Source organism: Podarcis cretensis (assembly GCF_951804945.1).
Source record: "Podarcis cretensis genome assembly, chromosome: 6".
Classification (NCBI taxonomy): Eukaryota; Metazoa; Chordata; class Lepidosauria; order Squamata; family Lacertidae; genus Podarcis; species Podarcis cretensis.
The window spans coordinates 90312911-90334851 of record NC_137175.1 but is presented as its reverse complement, the minus strand read 5'-3'; the positions used below and the strand labels follow the sequence as shown (position 1 = coordinate 90334851).

Sequence of the window (21941 nt, the reverse complement as noted above, 5' to 3'; positions counted from 1 at the left end):
GGAGGAAGGGAAAGGAGAATGTTAGCCGCTTTGAGACTCCTTAAAGGGAGTGAAAGGCAGGATATCAAATCCAAACTCTTCTTCTTCTTCTATGACTAGTATCCAGAGTAGTGCTAAGTAGTTGTCTTGCCAGTGCAAGGATTTGCACTTGTGCAACCGGAAACTTCTCCTGTCTGTGCTTTGCACCTTTTCCAAATATGTTCTTGAGGGTTGGGAAAATCCCCAGAGCAGACTTAGGGGGTGCATGTGGGGAGGAGAGAGGAAAATCCTCTTGCACAAGGCCAGATCCTCACACTGATGACAGTTAGTTACTTGGTGCTACATTGGACACAAGCCTAAGTATTTTTAAGGCATTAATTTCAATTAGAACAACAAAACAATTAACATTAATCAGCAACAGGTTGCTACTTAGGCAACTGCAAAAAAACAAAACCAAATTAACCAAGTGTTGCTGTGAAACAAAACAATTTTTTAGGAAACAATGATGGATTACAATTATCAACAATGTTAAATAAGGTTTCTATAAATGTGAATCATTTACACAGCTGTTCTCTGCGGTTTTATCCTGGAACATCAGGACAGCCTTTAGTCAGAAGAGCTTTTAAAGGAATTTAAAGCAAATGAAGTATCAGCAGCTTTGAAAAGTTTAAATGCAGTTATGAATATTAATTCACACCTACACAGTGGATGGGTTTAAATGCTCAACCTTAGTTTAGTAGCTGCACCTCTCTCCTTAAATCATTGTTTAATTGAAGTAGCAGTTAACTATTATTTCCAAAACAGTTATGTGATTTAATGCCACTTTACTAACCAGGTGAAATGTATGAGTCATGAAGCAGGGACTTTCCTTCAGCATCCCCACTCTGTGTTCCTTCTTCCCCAGTTAGCTCCTGAGGTCTGGGAAGCCTTTAGGATGGAGTGAGGCAGTTGCAGATGGAGAAGGAGCTAGCAATTGCTTTGCCTTACGTGAAAAAAGGACCGACTATCTTATCTATCTATCTGTCTATCTATCTGTTAAGTCATGGGTGAACATATCAGGCGACACAGCGATTCTTCAAGCAGCTCTTGTTTATTCACAGGCCAGAACAGAACTGAACTGAAGGGTTCAGCCAGCCTGCTTTTATAGACCTCCAGTACAACGTAACTGTAACAATTTTCTGTAACTATCCAATCACTTAATGTCACTTTCGATCCCTTATTTGCATATGTGGACCTGAACTATCTACAGTATCCCCCTGCTGGCCCAGGGTGAGAACTTCAGTACATAACACTATCTATCTATCTATCTATCTATCTATCTATCTATCTATCTATCTCTATCTATTTCATACCCTGCCCAAGGGAGCCTAAGACGGCAAACAGCAAGAGACAAAAGAGCTGGATTACCAAGGTTTAGATTCTAAATTCCCTGTCTACCTCTGTACTGGAATTCCAGTACAGTGGTACCTTGGGTTACAGACGCTTCAGGTTACAGACTCCACTAACCCAGAAATAGTTCCTCGGGGTAATAACTTTGCTTCAAGATGAGAACAGAAATCGTGCAGCAGCAGCGTGGCGGCAGTGGGAGGTCCCATTAGCTAAAGTGGTGCTTCAGGTTAAGAACAGTTTCAGGTTAAGAACAGACCTCCAGAATGAATTAAGTTCTTAACCTGAGGTACTGCTGTACAGAGGTGGACAGGGAATTTAGAATCTAAACCAGGGGTCAGCAAACCTTTTCAGACAGTCCACTGTCCCTCAGACCTTGTGGGGGGCCGGACTATATTTTGAAAATAAAATAAAATAAAATGAACCAATTCCTATGCCCCACAAATAACCCAGAGATGCATTTTAGATAAAAGCGCACATTCTACTCATGTAAAAACACCAGGCAGTCCCCACAAATAACTCAGAGATGCATTTTAAATAAAAGGACACATTCTACTCATATAAAAACATGCTGATTCTCGGACTGTCCATGGGCCAGATTTAGAAGGCAGTTGGGCCAGATGCGGCCCCCGGGCCTTAGTTTGCCTACCCATGACCTTGGTAAAAAATCCCCCAGTTGTAACCATCTGATGGTTGTAGCCTCAGACCAAAAAGAAAAAAGTGGCAGTGGCTCTGAAGCCTTGGGGTGTCCTAAGGGAAGCAAAGTCAAAACGAAAAGCAGCCAGGATGGTGCAAAGTGGTTGCTAAGCCCAGGAGCTGAATGAGAGGGGAGCAGGCAAGTGGGCAGCCTTGACGAGGGAGGAGGAAATGCTGTGTTTTGATATTTTGCAATGAGTGCTGAAAGGGGTGGGCCTCAGCTGCATCTCTGACAGTTGAATAACCTTCTGACACAATGCCGGGGAACTTATGGAGGAGACACCTAAGTGCAGAATGGTGACGAGGTGATTATGCATGGTCTCCAGGGTTGCAAACCTGTGACTTTGCAAGTAGTGGCCTGGTGTTTGTGAGGGTTCTGCAGGTCAGAGTTGGACCTTGTTGGTTTTGAACTTGTTGCATGTCGAGGTCCCCAAGCCACCCCAAATTAACTCACACTTCACACAGAAATTTTTGTTTAAGGTTTTTGGCAGACTTTTGGCCATAACTTTATTTAAATACACAAACATGAGTGGTTGCTTAGGCATTGGTTATGACTATCTTTCCATCCCTCAGGGACAGAACTGACTTCCGGGTTCCAGCAGAAGCTAGTCAGGGAAAACAATATTGGGAATCAATGAAGCTCAGTAACAGACCCTCACCTCTCCCCGCATGCTCCCAGGGGTTTGCGCGGCCCAAACCCGATGCCAGGGATTTGGACAAAGGTATGGCAAGCCCCTAGGGACGCAGGTGGCGCTGTGGGTCAAAGCCTCAGCGCCTAGGGCTTGCCGATCGAAAGGTCAGCGGTTCGAATCCCTGCGGCGGGGTGCGCTCCCGCTGCTCGGTCCCAGCGCCTGCCAACCTAGCAGTTCGAAAGCACCTCCGGGTGCAAGTAGATAAATAGGGACCGCTTACCAGCGGGAAGGTAAACGGCGTTTCCGTGTGCGGCTCTGGCTCTGGCTCTGGCTCTGGCCAGAGCAGCGATGTCACGCTGGCCACGTGACCCGGAAGTGTCTCCGGACAGCGCTGGCCCCTGGCCTCTTAAGTGAGATGGGCGCACAACCCCAGAGTCTGTCAAGACTGGCCCGTACGGGCAGGGGTACCTTTACCTTTACCATTTATGGCAAGCCCCTGGATTCCTTTAACGAAATTCCCTTGCAGCACCAGCATTGGAGGGGCAGGCACTTTCCCCTTCCACCAACCGATTTTTCAACCAATGCCTAACTGCAAACCTTACAAGTTGTGACGATTTGCTACACAGTAGGCAAAACCCAAATGCCAGCAGCCAATCAGCCAAATGGACAAAATTCCTACCAGGCCCCTGCCCCAACGGCAGACGACCCCATGACAGGCGTAGCAAGGTCAAGCGAAATAACCCTCATTTCAGGGAGGGTGGGCGAGTGATCCGGTGCACACAGCAAAAAAGAAAGCCCAAAGCTGTGTGACCTGTTTTTAAAACCTTTGCGCAATCCTCTCCCCGATGCTTTTTAACATCTTTATGCTCCCCCTTGCCCAGATTATCCGGAGCTTTGGGCTGGGCTGTCACCAATATGCTGATGACACTCAGCTCTATCTACTGATGGATGGTCACACCGACTCGGCCCCGGACATACTGACCAGATGCTTGGAAGCTGCGGCTGGATGGTTTCATGGGAGCCGACTGAAACTAAATACTTCGAAGACAGAGGTCCTTTGGCTGGGTCGGGATAGCATGGGGATGAGAGACCAACTCCCTTCTCTTGCGGGGGCCCAATTAGTGCCATTGCCTTCCGTTAAGAGTTTGGGTGTAATCCTTGACACCTCCCTTTCCATGGAGGCGCAGGTTACAGCAACAGCCAAGGCGACATTTTTCCACCTTCGCCGCATCAAGCAGTTGGTCCCTTACCTTTCCTGCCCCAACCTGGCCACAGTGATCCATGCGACGGTCACCTCCAGGCTTGACTACTGTAATTCGCTCTACGCGGGGCTGCCCTTGAAGCTGTCCCAGAAACTCCAGCGGGTGCAGAATGCTGCAGCGAGGCTCCTCACGGGGTCTCTGTCATGGGAGCATATTCACCCAGTGCTTTTCCAGCTGCACTGGCTCCTGGTGGAGTACAGGATCAGATTTAAGGTGCTGCTTTTGACCTTTAAAGCCCTTCACGGCCTAGGACCCTCATACCTACGGGACCGCCTCTCCCGGTATGCCCCACGGAGAGCCTCAAGGTCCATAAATAGCAACACCCTAGTGGTCCCGGGCCCTAAGGAAGTTAGATTAGCTTCAACCAGAGCCAGGGCCTTTTCAACACTGGCGGAACGCTCTGCCTCATGAGACCAGGGCCCTGCAGGATCTGATTTCTTTCCGCAGGGCCTGTAAGAGAGAGTTGTTCCACCTGGCCTTTGGCTTGGAGCCAATTTGATCCCCCCCCCTTTATTTTTTATTTTTCCTTTCTCCTCATGTGATGAGGCTGCATTTTAATATTTCAGTATTTTAATTGTTGTATTTTAATCTTGTTTTTAAGTTGTATTCATTCAACTTGTTTTTATTATTGCTTGTTAGCCGCTCTGAGCCCGGCCTTGGCTGGGGAGGGCGGGATATAAATAAAAATATTATTATTATTATTATTATTATTATTATTATTATTATTATTATTATGTCCCACCTCCAAATTGGCAACATGAAAATCTCCCCAGAAACTCAATTGCCCAGGGACTGCTTGTGGCTATCCGAACAGATCTGCCCAGCAACAGTGGGGTGGCCTGCTAGACCCCACTGAACACATGCTCTCTATTAGGGAGAACACGCTTTAGGTTTTCTGATCCTGGTGATCTACCACTTGCGTTTTTTTGTGTGGTGGCCCTGGTCAATTACAAAACTTTTAGAAATCAGCAGAAGGGAGCCTGGACTTGCTGAGATGTTTGGGAAGTGGTGTTAGAAAACCACAAGGGGGCAAAGGGGAGGTTGCAGGGGCTGAGCTGGGGTTTTCTCCCACTGAATTAGAGTTGTTATGCCTCTGCAGCTTAGTTACAATCTCTTGGGACGCTGGTGGGTTTTCATGGCATTTGCTGCAGAGCATGTTTATGATGTAATCAGCCAAAAATGTGAAGCAGAGTTTATTTCCCCCCTGAAGTGGTCTGTTAAGGAATACTGAATTCCTTGCTTTGGAACATTAAGGTTTGCCTTATGTATGCAGTAAAATCTATAAGGATTGGTAGATGTGTCGTTTTACATTTATACCAAAAGCAAGTGAGACTTGCAGCTCTGTTCTCTCCTGTAACCTCTAAAACGGAATTTCTATTCATTGTCGCAACCAACCAGTCGTGGCCTTCCCCCTGGATAATTAAAAGCGATAAGGGACTCAGTCAGGCAATTCCATTTTATTTTCCAAGTTACAATATTCCATAGCTCCTGGAGGCCACTGAGAATGCCCAGTGCTCGTCAAGCTGCTTTTTCTAGGATGTTTATATTAATGTTAATAATAATAATAAATTTATTATTTATACCGCCCCCCCCAACCATAGCTGTCAACCGTTCCTTATTTGGCGGGAAAGTCCCTTATCCCAGCGCCGTGTCCCGCTGCTGTCCCTTATTGATGACGTCCCTTAAATTTCCCAGGTTTCAAAGGAAGCAGCTCCTCTCCCTCCCTGCCAACCAGGGAGGAGGGAGGCTCCAACTGTGTTGCTTGGCTGCGTTGCTCACCCAATAAGAAGTCTAAGAACGACTGGGGGGTGGAGCTTGCATGCCTTGTGCCCATCAAATCGGCCGCGTTGCCTTAGGACTCACCTTTGCTCAGCGCTTCCCAGCCGAGAGGTGATGGTGGTTTTCTTTGCTGCATCCCCTTTGCCGGGTTGCTGCACTGTGGGAACCACCGCTTGAGGCTTTGTTTGGCTGCTGGCTGGGCTTTCTGCCTTTGGCTCTGAGGGGCTCAGAAGCTGAACATACCTGTGCTCCGAAAATCCCTTATTTTGGCTGCTGATCCCTTATTTTCAAATCTGTAAGTTGACAGCTATGCCCCCAACTGGCTGGGTTTCCCCAGCCACTCTGGGCAGCTCCCAACAGAATAGTAAAAACACGATAAAGCATCAAACATTAAAAACTTCCCAAAACAGGGCTGCCTGCAGACGTCTTCTAAAAGTCATATTCTTGTTCCTTTTAAGTATATATATATATTAATTGTCCTTCTGCAAACCTTGGGGTTTCTCAAGCATGGGGATCCCTTCCTCTTGTTTTGCAGTGGCTCCAGTCCTGTTTACATGGGCTCCCAGTGTAAGAGAACTGACAAACTTGCAAAATGTTGTGATATATCTGTGGGTGTGCATGTATTAACAGAAGCTCTGTCTGGAAGTAGTTTAAGCGTCCCTCCCCAAATGCTAACATCTGTGATCAGAGACCATGCTGATAAGGCAAGGTTGGAGAACCTTTGGCCCTCCAGATGTTGTCGGACTCTAGTTTCCATCTGTTCAAGGCAGCATAGTAGTCAGTGGTTAAGGATGATGGGAGTTGTAGTCCAGAAACATCTGAAGAACCAAAGGTTCTTTGGCTCTTCTATAAATTATTACTTCATGAGCAAAAAGTAAAACAATAATCTTCTCTGACTAGTTCTTGAACATTTAAAGCAATTTAGAGCAGTTTCTCAGTTCGACCCCTTCCCACCTGGTTGTCATTTTCTTTCTCTCACTTACTCAACATCCCATCTTATTGGGCGGTTATTTGGGGGAGTGGGTTACTGATGACGTGTACACATCTTTAGATACTGTGTGTGTGTATTTATGGTTCTAAATGGTAAATACTTCAAAATGGGGTTGCGTGTTCAATAAAGTATGCTAAAAAAATCTACTATTTTGTGAATGCTTACAATATCAGATGGAATTTTATGAATGCTCAAATATGTATGTGTGAGAAAGAGAATATATTTATTAACAGTGTGTTCTACTAGATGCAGTTTTGTTGTTGTTTAGTCGTTTAGTTGTGCTGGACTCTTCGTGACCCCAAGGACCAGAGCACACCAGGCCCTCCTGTCTTCCAATGCCTTCCGCAGTATTACTCAGAAGTAAGACTCACTGTCTTCAATGGACCTTACACACCATAGAAGAGTGTTTAGGATTGCAGCCTAAATTTGAAATATTCGCTGTGATGTGAATTTGGGCACCAGTTACTGATGGAGGCAGGGACACAGATGGCGCTGTGCTGCTTGGGCTTGCTGATCGAAAGGTTGGTGGTTCGAATCGTTGCGACGGGGTGAGCTTCCGTTGTTCAGTCCCTGCTCCTGCCAACCTAGCAGTTCAAAAGCACGTCCAAGTGCAAGTAGATAAATAGGTACTGCTCCAACAGGAAGGTAAACGGTTTCGCCAGAAGCGGCTTAGTCATGCTGGCCGCATGACCCGGAAAAACTGTCTGCGGACAAACGCCAGCTCCTTCGGCCTGTAAAGTGAGATGAGCGCCGCAACCCCAGAGTTGTCCGCGACTGGACTTAATTGCCAGGGGTCCCTTTACCTTTACATTAACCAGGGTTAGGCTGATACCTTATTGTTACAGTGGTGCCTCGCAAGATGAAAAGAATCCGTTCCGCGATTCTCTTCATCTAGCGGTTTTTTCATCTAGCGGTTTTTTGCGAAGCAAGCCCATTGACGGCTTAGAGGATTAGCGCTATTAGCGGCTTTTAGCGGCTTTTAGCGGCTTTTAGCAGCTTATCGGATAAGCGGATAAGTGGCTTAGCGGCTTAGGAAAAGGGGGGGGGGAGGAAAAAAACCCCGCAGGAACTCGCAAGACATTTTCGTCTTGCGAAGCAAGCCCATAGGAAATTCGTTTTGCGAAGCACCTCCAAAACGGAAAACTCTTTCGTCTAGCGAGGCATTCGTCTTGCGAGGCATTCGTCTTGCGGGGCACCACTGTATGCTTTATGCCTTAGTCTGAAGGATTTTGTGCTGAGTGACAAAGGCTGGACTGAAATATCTGTGTTTCTTACAAATATTCTCCCCCCCACCCCACTGCAAAAATGGAGCTGATCTTTTGCTGCTTGACCTTGTGTGCATGGGACGGATTTCTCCAAAAGTTTTGGAGGGGGGTTTCCATGCATCTTACTGGGTCTCAGCAGGAAGTGTGGCTTATGGGATACCGTGGAGAGAGCCACATACTGCTTCCTGCCGGCCCCACTTCCCGGAATGCCTTGGGAGTGATGCGATGCTTAATGGTATGGTGTCACTCGCAAGGAATTTGAGGAAACACAGCCAGCAGGAAACTTTGGAGAGAGCCTTGTGCTCTTGCAAATGGTCTGGGGATTTTTAAGTTTAAAAAGCAAGGGGGAGAGGGATGGAAAACACTTGGCCACCTTATATGGTTGAGTATGAACCCCAAAACTTTGGATATTTTCTCCTTCTCCTGTATGTTTTTTGGGGGGCATATTGTGTTTCCCACCCACCTAACAGCTGCCCAAAAAGTACAATTCCCCAAAACGCTGGCAAATCTCTACTTCAGACACAAGGAAAAGACAGTTGGTATACTTCTCTTTCCACCTGCTTTGAGCTAACACCTTTCAAATAATTCTGTTTAGGCATTGCAAATGCCTTGAAGGGATGAACAGATGTCTCATTCTGTGTATTTGGAAAAGTTATAGTTCATTTACTTTCCAGTGAACGCAAGGCAGCTAGAAAGTCCCAACACAAAACAATATTTCAAAATATAAAATCATCATCAAGTTAAAACCCCAGAATAAACGCCAAAGAAACCACAGTCATATTGTTGTGTTAGTTCCTTAGATCTCCCACTTCATGTGAAATTTATTTTGTTGATGTCTTGTGCCTCATTATGTTTATTAGCAAAGAGTCGTTTCCAAACACTCGCAAATGCCACAACAGCATTTGTGAGTTACATTATGAAGTCACAATTAAAAAACAAACGAAAAACAGGATAATTGCTGTCAAACTGTTGTGGAAACTTTCATCTACACAAAATGTACTGAGATGCTTCAAAGTGTGTGTTATTGTTGTCAGTTTACTGAGATATAGATTTATTTATTCAGATTATTTCCTGTTTGTTTATTACGGAGGGGTGTTGGTTTCAAATTTATTTTTGGGTGGGAGGTATCAACATTCTTATGGCCTGTCAAATCTGTTGGCAGAGAGTTTTGTGTTGTAGTGTTTGGTCAGTTGCTTAGGGACCGGCCTAAACACCATCTTGGTTGTGTTAACTACAATTTTGTGGTTTTCCAGTTTAGGAAGACACGGCCTTGTTCAGTAACATGCAAGCATGGCTTAGGGGGAAAAAATCCTTTCCATATGTCATCAATTCAATGTGCTTTCAAAGTAGTTTTGAAAATTCCAGAGCTAAGTTTGATATTTGTTCTTTTGTGCTGAAACTATATAATAAGTGTGATACTTCTGACTTGTAGTTGTACCATGTTTCATGATATATTGTAATCATGTATGGAAAGAAAGGTCTTTAGTAAATTCACTGGTCACTTCAGCCTAACTTTTCATTTTATGCTGTAGGGTCTCAGAAATGTTTATCTGTAATTTAGATGTTTCTCCACAACTTCTTATGATAAGTATATGTGTCATCTATTTCATTAGTGCTTTCCAACTTTTTTTTTTTAAAAAACCCTCCCCGCAAGCAGAAAATTAGAAAAGGATAGGTCTAGAATATTTCTCCCTGGTGTGCTAGCTTTCTACTTCAAGGGAGATTTTTGTGGTATTTCCCACCTGCAATCTGAAATGATAGTCAATCCTACCACCCCTTTCTGTTGCGTTAGACTGGTGCCACAGGGACAATGTTACCGCAACATTGAATATTACTCACTCCTGCTGCCCCTTTAATTCAGGGCTTGAGGTGTTTGGAAGAGACGCTAGTGATGTTTTTAAAAGAAAAGGCAGGTAACCCTAGTACATGAGATTGGGGTTTGATAGAACCTCAAGGAAGACAAACCAGGCATGGCAAATGTCACCAGTGGTGCTGGTCTTTCACCATATTTTGCAAAATGTTTACTCACGTGGCATGTTCTTTTCTATTGCCAAATCTGCATCTCAGGACCCCTTCTTATATGGTGCTTGGCACTTGGATATGTGAGCTGTATAGTTTGGTATGGTATGTGGTGCAATAATGTTGGACTAGGAGTGGAGAGAGGGACGCAGGTGGCGCTGTGGGTTAAAGCCTCAGCACCTAGGGCTTGCCGATCGAAAGGTCGGCAGTTCGAATCCCTGCGGCGGGGTGCGCTCCCGCTGCTCGGTCCCAGCGCCTGCCAACCTAGCAGTTCGAAAGCACCTCCGGGTGCAAGTAGATAAATAGGGACCGCTTACCAGCGGGAAGGTAAACGGCGTTTCCGTGTGCGGCTCTGGCTCTGGCTCTGGCTCTGGCCAGAGCAGCGATGTCACGCTGGCCACGTGACCCGGAAGTGTCTCCAGACAGCGCTGGCCCCTGGCCTCTTAAGTGAGATGGGCGCACAACCCCAGAGTCTGTCAAGACTGGCCCGTACGGGCAGGGGTACCTTTACCTTTACCTTTAGGAGTGGAGAGACCTAAATTGAAATCTCTGCTAACTCCTGAAATTTACTGGGTGACCTTGGTCCAACTATTATCCCTTGGCTTAACCTAACCTATCTCCTAGGGTTATTGTGAAGCTAAATATGTAGAAGGAGTGAACCATGCTGCAATATACCAGATATACAAATATTGAGTCTGAATAGTGAATTTGAATCCAAGTCTGCTCAGAGCAGATCCACTGAAATTACTGAACCTTTGATAATAGTCATGACCACTGCTTTTTTTCCTGGGGGAACGCAGGGGTATGCATACCCCTAAACATTTTGTGAATCTAAGTTTGGCCTCCTTGAGGGGCAGTATTTCAACATGAGTAGGAAAATGAGAGTACCCCTAAACATTTTTTTAGAAGGGAAAAAAAAGCACTGGTCATGACGATTAACTTCAGTGAGTCTACTCTGAGTAGGATTAGGGCCTTGTGGCGAGAAGTGAGGTTACAGGGAACCAGGCAGAGGGCCTTCTTGGTAGTGGCGCCCGCCCTGTGGAACGCCCTCCCATCCGATGTCAAGGAAATAAACAACTCTTTGACTTTTAGAAGACATCTGAAGGCAGCCCTGTTTAGGGAAACTTTTAATGTTTGATGTTTTATCGTGTTTTTAATATTCTGTTGGGTGGCTGCGGAGACCCAGCCAGATGGGTGGGGTATAAATGATAAATGATAAATGATAAATGATAAATGATAAATGATAAATGATAAATGATAAATGATAAATGATAAATGATAACAGTGGTGCCCCGCAAGATGAATGCCTTGCAAGACGAAAAACCCGCTAGACGAAAGAGTTTTCCGTTTTGGAGGTGCTTCGCAAAACGAATTTCCTATGGGCTTGCTTCGCAAGACGAAAATGTCTTGCGAGTTCCTGCGGGTTTTTTTCCCTCCCCCCCCTTTTTCTAAGCCGCTAAGCCGCTTATCTGCTTATCCGCTAAGCCGATAAGCCGCTAAAAGCCGCTAATAGCGCTAATCCGCTAAGCCGTCAATGGGCTTGCTTCGCAAGACGAAAAAACCGCTAGACGAAGAGAATCGCGGAATGGATTCTTTTCGTCTTGCGAGGCACCACTGTACTATTATTGGTGACATCCCAAAAGCATTCAGTGTTTGAATCCTTTTCCTTATGCAGCCCAAACAAGGGGGGAATTATTAGGTGGATTGACCTGGGCAGCCTAAGAAGGACTGAGGTGGCTGTTTTCTGCAGCGCTGAATCGTATGAACCAAATCTTGTTAGGACACAAATACTAAATACAAGCCATCCATTTTTAAATACTTAGAATCACAGAAGCAGCTCTTTTCCTTACTATAGTCCTTACCACCCCCACCCCCCCATTTCCGTTGTAAATATATAAGAAAAAAAATGGTCAAAACAGGCACTTAGTGGTTCCTTATCTGAATTAATTTCCCTGGGAAACTGAATGTATGAACGCAGAAATCTACTTACTTAACAGTAAATAGACCAATACTTGTATACTTCCTTTTAACTAGCAGAAATCGTCCAAACCCCAACAATATCATTGTTTTCTTTGTCAGAGTTAATGCAAGTCCTACTGATCCATGTTTTAGCTGTAGTTTTTTGTTTAAAAAAACTGTTTCCCACAAACCTCCATCCAAACAGAGAATTCTTGACCTTATGGGATCTTTGCCAGCTATTTCTTAGAGGGTCATGTTGTGTAGCCTGAGGTATCTGAGGCTGCTTCTAAGCAAAATAAGTGATTGTAGGGAACAGTGTTTTGCTTTTCAGGGATTTGGCTGGGCAAAAGGAAGTAGTGTTTTTGTGTGTGTATGTGTGGAACGTGTGTGTGTGTGTGTGTGTGTGTGTAACTTGTAGTACTGTTTGTACATATTTTCTCACAGTTGGGGAAATGTTCTTGCAGAGCTGCCCAAAAGGGACAGCATTTCAGCGTTTGGCATGTTGTCATTAAATAAATAAATAAATAAATCTGTAAATGACCTTGTTTCTCATGTCAAATCCCGCAATTGCAAAGCTGTTGATTCCCTGTAGATTTCCTGTAAAATGCAATTTGCTTTTTTTCCTTTCCCCCTTTCAGAAATTGGTCCTGTAACAATTACCACGGATCCCAAGAAATTTCAATATGAACTCAGGGAGCTATACGTTCAGGTGAGTGTCTTCTCTCCTTGCCACAATTGCTTTGGGTGGAAAACAAAGCTAAGCCCACTCAGAATCATAGAATTGTAGAATTGGAAGGGTTCAACTCTGGTTCAATTCCCCTGCAACTGTATCCCAGCCCCAAAACAATAACGGGGGGTTTAATTACAGGTAAATGATGTGTTTAAGGAGGATAAAAAGAAAATGGGCTTTAAAACGAGAAGATCCAAGCTGGAGATAGAGTTGCTGGGTGATAAGAGGAAAATATTATCAAAAATGTATAAATTACTATTAGAATGGCATACTAAAGATGAAGAATTTAAAGAGGTTATGTTACAATGGGCTAAAGATTTTGGTTATAATATTCAATCAAAAACATAGGAAAGGTTATGGAATGAAGGAATTAAATTCACTGCCTGTAGTGCATTGAAAGAAAATGTGATGAAAATGATGTATAGATGGCATCTGACACCAACTAAGCTAACAGAAAATAAGGAATGTTGGAAATGCAAAGAAAAGGGGGGGGGGGATTTCTATCATATGTGGTGGACATGCGGTGAGGTAAAAGCTTTCTGGGAAATGATATATAATGAATTAAAGAAAATGTATAAAAATACATTTGTTAAAAAACCTGAAGCATTCCTATTGGGAATAGTAGGTGAAGAAATTCAAAAGAAAGACCAAAAATTGTTTATGGTATGCAACAACGGCAGCAAGGACTCTTTCAGCCCAAGCAAAGCTTGGGTATTAATTCATTTTATCTGGAGAAGTGAATTTCCACATAGCGAGCATTAGGAAAGTGGGACGTTGCATGTAATTTAATTATTGCTATTGACATTCCATTTAGCCACACTGATAAATTATAAAATGAAGCTTAAGGCGTTTTCAGTTTGTTGCTGTTTTCGGTTGGGATTCAATCACATATCAGCAAATTCAGGTTGTACAATTACAGTAGATTTTGTGCTCATACATTACACCTCCCCCTGACCTTTTGCAGGAAGGGAAGTGATGGGGAAATGCACTGGAAAATGTGGGATAGCAATTACTTGAATAAATGAATGTTCAATAAACAGCTGCTGTTGTCTAACTTCCTCACAAACAAATCATTAGGGAATCACAAATCATTAGGGATTCTCAATAAACAAGTTGTCTGCAGGCAACCTTCGAAAAGTCGTTCAGAACTTTTGCTTGAAGAGCCATTTGTATGGCCTCCCTTCCTCAGAGTTACTGGAAGTTGAGGTGGAGGAGAACAAAAGAAAAACATAGCTTAAAAGAAAAGCACAACAGCAGAACTTTCATGGCGCCGAGACAGATTTCTCCCACAGGAAGGGGGTGGGTGAGTGAACATGCTTTTCATTAGCTAAAGAGAAGAAGAATTAATGCCATAATTTAATATTGTAAGAATACCGAAGCAGTGGAACAAATTTCCAAAGGCGGTTTTTGAATGATCTTTGCTGTAGAAGTCAAAGTGACTAAATTTGACAGACCTGTTGAATAGGGTCGTTTAGGGATAACACGCAGGAAGAAAACATGTACTCTGTGTGTCAGGGTGGGGAGGAGAGCTGACGAGATCATGGCAGAAATCTAGCGTTCCGAAAACCCTGTTTGAGAAAGAGAAGAATATATACAAGCCAGTCTGGGATTCCAGATGAACATGCGCTGAATGGGCACACCTGCCCTACAGATGTAAGTCAGTTTGGAGTTCAGATTAGGGCATTCTCCTCTGCAGCCCCTGAAAAGCTTCTCTAGGGACATTGGGGGCAGGGACTTTCATGAGCGGAGGGGGCTGTGTTGCAAGGGACCTCAGTAGAAATTGGGTGGTGACCTTGTTAGAGCAAGATCTCCACTGCCACAGAGTTTCTTCACCTGGTTCCAAATAATTCCCCATCCTACTGCTGCCCCCATAGCAGGGGTGGAGGAAGGGGGTGGGGGGCGGCCCACCACAAGTGTCATCAGTGAGGGGGGGGTGAAATTCACCACGTTGCCCTCCCAACCTAGTACTCTGAAAACACACTATTACTCTGAAAGCACACCAGTGCAAGTAGATAAATAGGTACCATTGCGGCGGGAAGGTAAACAGCGTTTCCATGCGCTGCTCTGGTTTCACCAGTTTTGTTTTCCTTTTAAAATGCTCTTTCTCCATTTTCTTTCCATTTGATCTTTTTTTCCTGCTTGGCCTTCCATTCTAAAGTCAGAAGCTTCATTTTTAAAGAGACTTATTAGCAGATCAGTGCTCTCAGAACAAGTATTTTATGTTTAGCTGACAACTAGTTTTCATATAGTGTTCAAATTTACTTCCTGCTTTTCTAACTCCCCTTCAAGGTAGCTTGAAATAATATTTAAAGGACGTAAAGCAAAACAGAAAACAAAACACAGTGGCAATTGCAGTAATATCATAAATTAAAAATGCTTTTGTAATATAACTGGCCAGAGAGTTGAGACAAGAGAATGGCATTTGCCTGGTTCCTAAATCATAAAGAAATAGACACCTGGGGAATATACTTAGTTTTTTTAATATAATTTTTTCTTAAATTTTCTGTTTTTACAATTTAGAATTTTCATTTCAACAACCTTAAAATATCAACGACTTCTTCACCTTCCATGGTTCATTTTGCATAACATAAATCCCTGAATATTTTACATAAACTAAACCATGCAGTATTCCATTATTACATCCATCAAAACTTATTTACACTGTTGAATTTATCTTAATGCTGCCAACGTTTCTAAGTGTACACAAGTTCCTGCCCATATATTCAATAAACATTTTCCAATCTTCTCTAAACGTATGTTCTTCTTGTTCTCTTATTCTATATGCTAGGTCCACAAGCTATGCATATTCCATCAGCTTAAGTTGCCATTCTTTAGTTAGGACCTCGCTTGTTTTCCATTTTGGGGCTAATGAAATTCGGGCTGCAGTTGTTGCATACATAAATAACCTTTTTTGACATCTGGGAATTTCCATCTGAATTATCTCCAACAAAAAGGACTCTGGTTTCTTTTTATTGCATTCATCAAGATTTATTTACACCGCTGAATGGCTACTTAAGGAGATACTTCACAAAAACAGTAATGTTTTTCATGGTTGACCCCTATATCTACAAATGGGGAGGTTAAATGAATTCAGAATTTTTGTGACTTTTTAAACTTTAGCACTGTTTTTGTTTTTTAAACTTACATTATTTCCCTGTTTCCTGATTATAAACAGGGGGGCGGCGACTGTCCAGAGATGAGCATTGGTGCAATCAAGATTGCTCTAGAAATTTCTCTCCCAGGTTCATTCATCTATGTTTTTACTGATGCGCGATCCAAAGACTACAAGCTGACCCACGAAGTCTTGCAACTGATTCAGCAAAAGCAGTCGCAGGTAGGAAACAAATTCAAATTCTGATTATTTCAAACTCCCATTTTTAATTATTGTTGTTATTATTTTAAGTCTCTTTTTTTTAAAAAAAGAAAGAAATGTGTTCCTATTGATTACGGTCAAATACCATCTTGGATAAAATATGTAAATAACAGTTTGATCTCATGTGGGAGTCAGTTTTATTAGATTCAGCAGGACTTACTTTTAGGTAAGGGATGCGGGTGGTGCTGTGGTCTAAACTACTGAGCCTCTTGGGCTTGCCGATCAGAAGGTTGGTGGTTCGAATCCCCATGATGGGGTGAGCTCCTGTTGCGTTGTCCCAACTCCTGCCAACCTAGCAGTTCAAAAGCATACCGGTGCAAGTAGATAAATAGATACTACTGTGGCGGGAAGGTAAACGGCTTTTCTGTGCGCTCTGGTTTCCGTCATGGTGTCCTGTTGCACCAGAAACGGTTTAGTCCTGCTGGCCACATGACCTGGAAAGCTGTCTGTGGACAAACGCCGGCTCCCTTGGCCTGAAAGCAAGATGAGTGTCACAACCCCATAGTCACCTTTGACTGGACTTAACCGTCCAGGGGTCCGTTACCTTTACTTTTAGGTAATTGTGTTTAGGATTGAATTATACAAGTAAATAACTGAATAACTCAGTAAATAACTGAATAACTCTGAATAACTCAGAGAAGCTATGAGCTATGCCGAGCAGGGCCACCCAAGATGGACTGGTCATAGTGGAGAGTTTTAACCAAATGTGATCCACCTGGAGCAGGAACCGGCAAGCCACTCCAGTATCCCTGCCAAGAAAAGTCCATGGACAAAGGCAACAGGCATATAAAAGTTATGACGCTGGAAGATGAGCCCCTCAGGTTGGAAGGCGTCCAACATGTTACTGAGGAAGAGCGGAGGACAAGTACAAGTAGATTCAGAGCTGATGAAGTGGCTGGGCCAAAGCCGAAAGGATGCTCAGTTGCGGATATGCCTGGAAGTGAAAAGAAAGTCCAATGCTGTAAAGAAAAATATTGCATAGGAACCTGGAATGTAAGAACCATGAACCTTGGTAAGTTGGATGTGGTGAAAAATGAGATGGCAAGAATAAATATTGACATCCTGGGCATCAGTGAACTAAAATGGACGGGAATGGGTGAATTCAGTTCGGATGACTATCATATCTACTACTGTGGGCAAGACTCCCGTAAAAGAAATGGAGTGGCCCTCATAGTCAACAAAAGAGTGGCAAAAGCTGTACTGGAATGCAATCTCAAAAATGATAGAATGATCTCGATACGAATCCAAGGCAGACCTTTTAACATCACAGTAATCCAAGTTTATGCACCAACCACTGGTGCTGAAGAAACTGAAATTGACCAATTCTATGAAGACTTACAACACCTTATAGAAATAACACCAAAGAAGGATGTTCTTCTCATTATAGGGGATTGGAATGCTAAAGTAGGGAGTCAAGAGATAAAAGGAACAACTGGCAAGTTTGGCCTTGGAGTTCAAAACGAAGCAGGGCAAAGGCTAATAGAGTTCTGCCAAGAGAACAAGCTGGTCATCACAAACACTCTTTTCCAACAACATAAGAGACGACTCTACACATGGACATCACCAGATGGGCAGCATTGAAATCAGATTGATTATATTCTCTGCAGCCAAAGATGGAGAAGCTCTATACAGTCAGCAAAAACAAGACCTGAAGTGGACTGTGGCTCAGATCATCAGCTTCTTATAGCAAAATTCAAACTTAAACTGAAGAAAGTAGGAAAAACCACTGGGCCGGTAAGATACAATCTAAGTCAAATCCCTTATGAATACACAGTGGAAGTGAGGAACAGGTTTAAGGATTTAGATTTGGTGGACAAAGTGCCTGAGGAACTATGGATGGAGGCTCGTAACATTATACAGGAGGCAGCAATGAAAACCATCCCAATGAAAAGGAAATGCAAGAAAGCAAAGTGGCTGTCCAACGAGGCCTTACAAATAGCGGAGGAGAGAAGGCAAGAAAAATGCGAGGGAGATAGTGAAAGATACAGGAAATTGAATGCAGATTTCCAAAGAATAGCAAGGAGAGACAAGAAAACCTTCTTAAATGAGCAATGCAAAGAAATAGAGGAAAACAATAGAATGGGAAAAACCAGAGATCTGTTCAAGAAAATTGGAGATATGAAAGGAACATTTCATACAAAGATTACCATAATAAAAGACAAAAGTGGAAAGGACATAACAGAAGCAGAAGACATCAAGAAGAGGTGGCAAGAATACACAGAGGAATTATACCAGAAAGAAATGGATGTCTCGTACACCCCAGGTAGTGTGGTTGCTGACCTTGAGCCAGACATCTTGGAGAGTGAAGTCAAATGGGCCTTAGAAAGCACTGCTAATAAAAAGACCAGTGGAAGTGATGGTATTCCAGCTGAACTATTTAAAATTTTAAACGATGATGCTGTTAAGGTGCTACACTCAATATGCCAGCAAATTTGGAAAACTCAGCAGTGGCCAGAGGATTGGAGAAGATCAGTCTACATCCCAATCCCAAAGAAGGGCAGTGCCAAAGAATGCTCCAACTACCACACAATTGCACTCATTTCACACGCTGCCAAGGTTATGCTTAAAATTCTACAAGGCAGGCTTAAGCAGTATGTGGACCGAGAACTCCCAGAAGTGCAAGCTGGATTTCGAAGGGGCAGAGGAACCAGAGACCAAATTGCAAACATGCGCTGGATTATGGAGAAAGCTAGAGAGTTCCAGAAAGACATCTACTTCTGCTTCATTGACTATGCAAAAGCCTTTGACTGTGCCGACCACAGCAAACTATGGCAAGTTCTTAAAGAAATGGGAGTGCCTGATCACCTCATCTGTCTCCTGAGAAATCTCTATGTGGGACAAGAAGCTACAGTTAGAACTGGATATGGAACAACTGATTGGTTCAAAATTGGGAAAGGAGTACGGCAAGGCTGTATATTGTCTCCCTGGTTATTTAACTTATATGCAGAATTCATCATGCGAAAGGCTGGGCTGGATGAATCCCAAGCCGGAATTAAGATCGCCGGAAGAAATATCAACAACCTCAGATATGCAGATGACACAACCTTGATGGCAGAAAGTGAGGAGGAATTAAATAACCATTTAATGAGGGTGAAAGAGAAGAGCGCAAAATATGGTCTGAAGCTCAACATCAAAGAAACGAAGATCATGGCCACTGGTGCCATCACCTCCTGGCAAATAGAAGGGGAAGAAATGGAGGCAGTGAGAGATTTTACTTTCTTGGGTTCCATGATCACTGCAGATGGTGACAGCAGTCACGAAATTAAAAGACACCTTCTCCTTGGGAGAAAGGCGATGGCAAACCTAGACAGCATCTTAAAAAGCAGAGACATCACCTTGCCAACAAAGGTCCGTATAGTTAAAGCATGACAGATCCTGAAGTTGAGGCTCCAATACTTTGGCCACCTCATGAGAAGAGAAGACTCCCTGGAAAAGACCCTGATGTTGGGAAAGATGGAGGGCACAAGGAGAAGGGGACGACAGAGGACGAGATGGTTGGATAGTGTTCTCGAAGCTACAAACATGAGCCTGACCAAACTGCGGGAGGCGGTGGAAGACAGGAGTGCCTGGCGTGCTCTGGTCCATGGGGTCACAAAGAGTCGGACACGACTAAATGACTAAACAACAACAATACAAGTTGGAGGCGACCAGTTTCAACAAATAATAAGCAGGTCCATACAATATTGAGATGGGTAGAAGAAACTATCTCATCAGAGGTCATGCACAGTTTTATTAATGTGTATGATATTCTAGACAGGTATTAGCAAAATATCAGCTTTCCCCACTGTCAGGTGCTGATGTGGTTGCTCGGGAGCAAACAGGCAAGACTCCAACATGTCTTTTCCAGACTTTATTATCTGTACAAACTATTTACAGTGCAGAGTGTCACAAGCCCATGTCTGCTCAGTCGCTAGCAGAATCTGGGAGTGGGCGGTCCTTATACCTTCCCCAGCATAACAGCTGTGTGACCCCCAACCTTCTCCTCCTTTCTCTGCGCCGAAGACTTCTGCGCAGAACGGGCGCTGGCAAAGGGGGACTCGCCTCCCCTCCGCTTTTCTCAGGCTCGGTGTTGAGGCTCTCCCTAGCATCTTCTGATCCTTGCACCCCCTCCCCACTGGAGGTATGGCTTCCCTCCTCGCCAGAGGAAGAACTACTTCGCAAGATCTTCGGAGGCTCCCTGTAACACAACTGCCCTTCCACCTCTCGCCTTTGAGCTGATGGCAGTTCCCTCACCTTATCTATCGTTTCCTCCGTTTCCGATGTTCAGGTGTGAATGCCAGTGGTTATGTAGACTACAGGGCATGTTTTCAACTCCTGGTGCCTTGAAATAGACGCCTGTTTGAAATCCTTGAGAGCCATTGTCAATCGGCATAGATGATGCTGAACTAAATGAGCCCCTGGTCTGATTCAGATCAATGCAGTTTCCTATGTTCCTATGAGGGTCAACAGGTGCAACAGAGCACAGAAGCTTGCAGACGGGCAGACAATCTGGTGGCAAAAACCCCCAAACTCTAAAGGGACAGGGAGGGGACACCTGAAACAAACCTGAGGAAGACTGATCAGAAAACCGCTGATAACCAGCAGTGCCGGATTTATGTATGAGCTAAAAACAAACAAACAAAAAACAACAACAAGCAAACCCAGATGTACATTTCCAAAATATAAGATGAAAAGCAAATAAAATAAAACCCACATACAGCAACGGTGTTTTGTGTTGTGTAGGCTCCTATGATGTAAGTAATGGGCCCCGCCTGCTAGCCTGCTCCCTAAAATATCAATGGTTTCCTCTTTTCTATATCTAGGGTGCCTACATTTTGCATGGACTGGTTGCATGGAAACATATGCAAATGGCTTTAGATACCTATTAAAGGTAAAGGGACCCCTGACCATTAGGTCCAGTCGTGGCCGATTCTGGGGTTGTGGCGCTCATCTCGCTTTATTGGCCAAGGGAGCTTCCGGGTCATGTGGCCAGCATGACTAAGCCACTTCTGGCGAACCAGAGCAACGCACAGAAACGCCGTTTACCTTCCCGCTGGAGCAGTACCTATTTATCTACTTGCACTTTGATGTGCTTTCGTACTGCTAGGTTGGCAGGAGCAGGGACCGAGCAACAGGAGCTCACCCTGTCGCGGGGATTCGAACCACCGACCTTTTGATTGGCAAGCCCTAGGCTCTGTGGTTTAACCCACAGCGCCCAATAGATACCTATTAGGTCCATAAATTACCATATAGCATATATTCAACAGCGACAATTTGTTGACAAAGGACAGCTGGACCCATCAAGTCCAGTAGCTTAGGGCCTCATCAAACTCAAATCTGGCTCTGATAACCGGGTTGGGTGGGGAATGTAATGGAGTATCCTGCAGGAGGCACAGCTGACTGGAATACTAGACAGGAACGCTCTGCAAGGTAGAATTTTACTGCAGGTCCCAGTTGTCCCAAAGGGCCAGAGTTCTTGCCTGGTCCCCATCAACTTGTCCCACCAGCTGTTCCGGTTATTGAGCAGGGACAAAACTACCACTGGAAGTCTGCAGTCGGGTAGGAGAGAAAAAAGCAAATAAATAACAGCTTCCAAGTTTTTACCTCTCCATTTAACTGGAATCTGGCACGTTCAGCAGCTATTTTTGCTTTTTTTTAAAAAAAAAAAGTTATGCTACGACTAATAAAAACTTGTAATTACCCGAGGCACTAATGAATGTTATGAAATAATGTGGCCTATCATTCCTGCTTGCCAATATGGTATTGTTCTTCTGAAAGTTATTACGCTAATTACTTAAGACTGAAAATATTAAATCAAGCGTATCCCTTTAATGACATAATGTATATTTCCTTCACTAATTGATTTCTGATGCTTTGCTTTTTCCATTCTT

General features: G+C 43.9%; 1 protein-coding gene across 1 annotated transcript in view; it reads left to right on the top strand.

Moving 5' to 3' along the window:
* HMCN1 (hemicentin 1) overlaps window positions 1–21941 on the top strand; it is a 325809-nt gene that overhangs the window by 35802 nt on the left and 268066 nt on the right. Inside the window, exons 2-3 of the mRNA XM_079980967.1 lie at window positions 12607–12677; window positions 15874–16032. Of these exons, the coding sequence (XP_079837093.1) occupies window positions 12607–12677; window positions 15874–16032 (230 nt within the window). The remainder of the gene's footprint in view (window positions 1–12606; window positions 12678–15873; window positions 16033–21941) is intronic.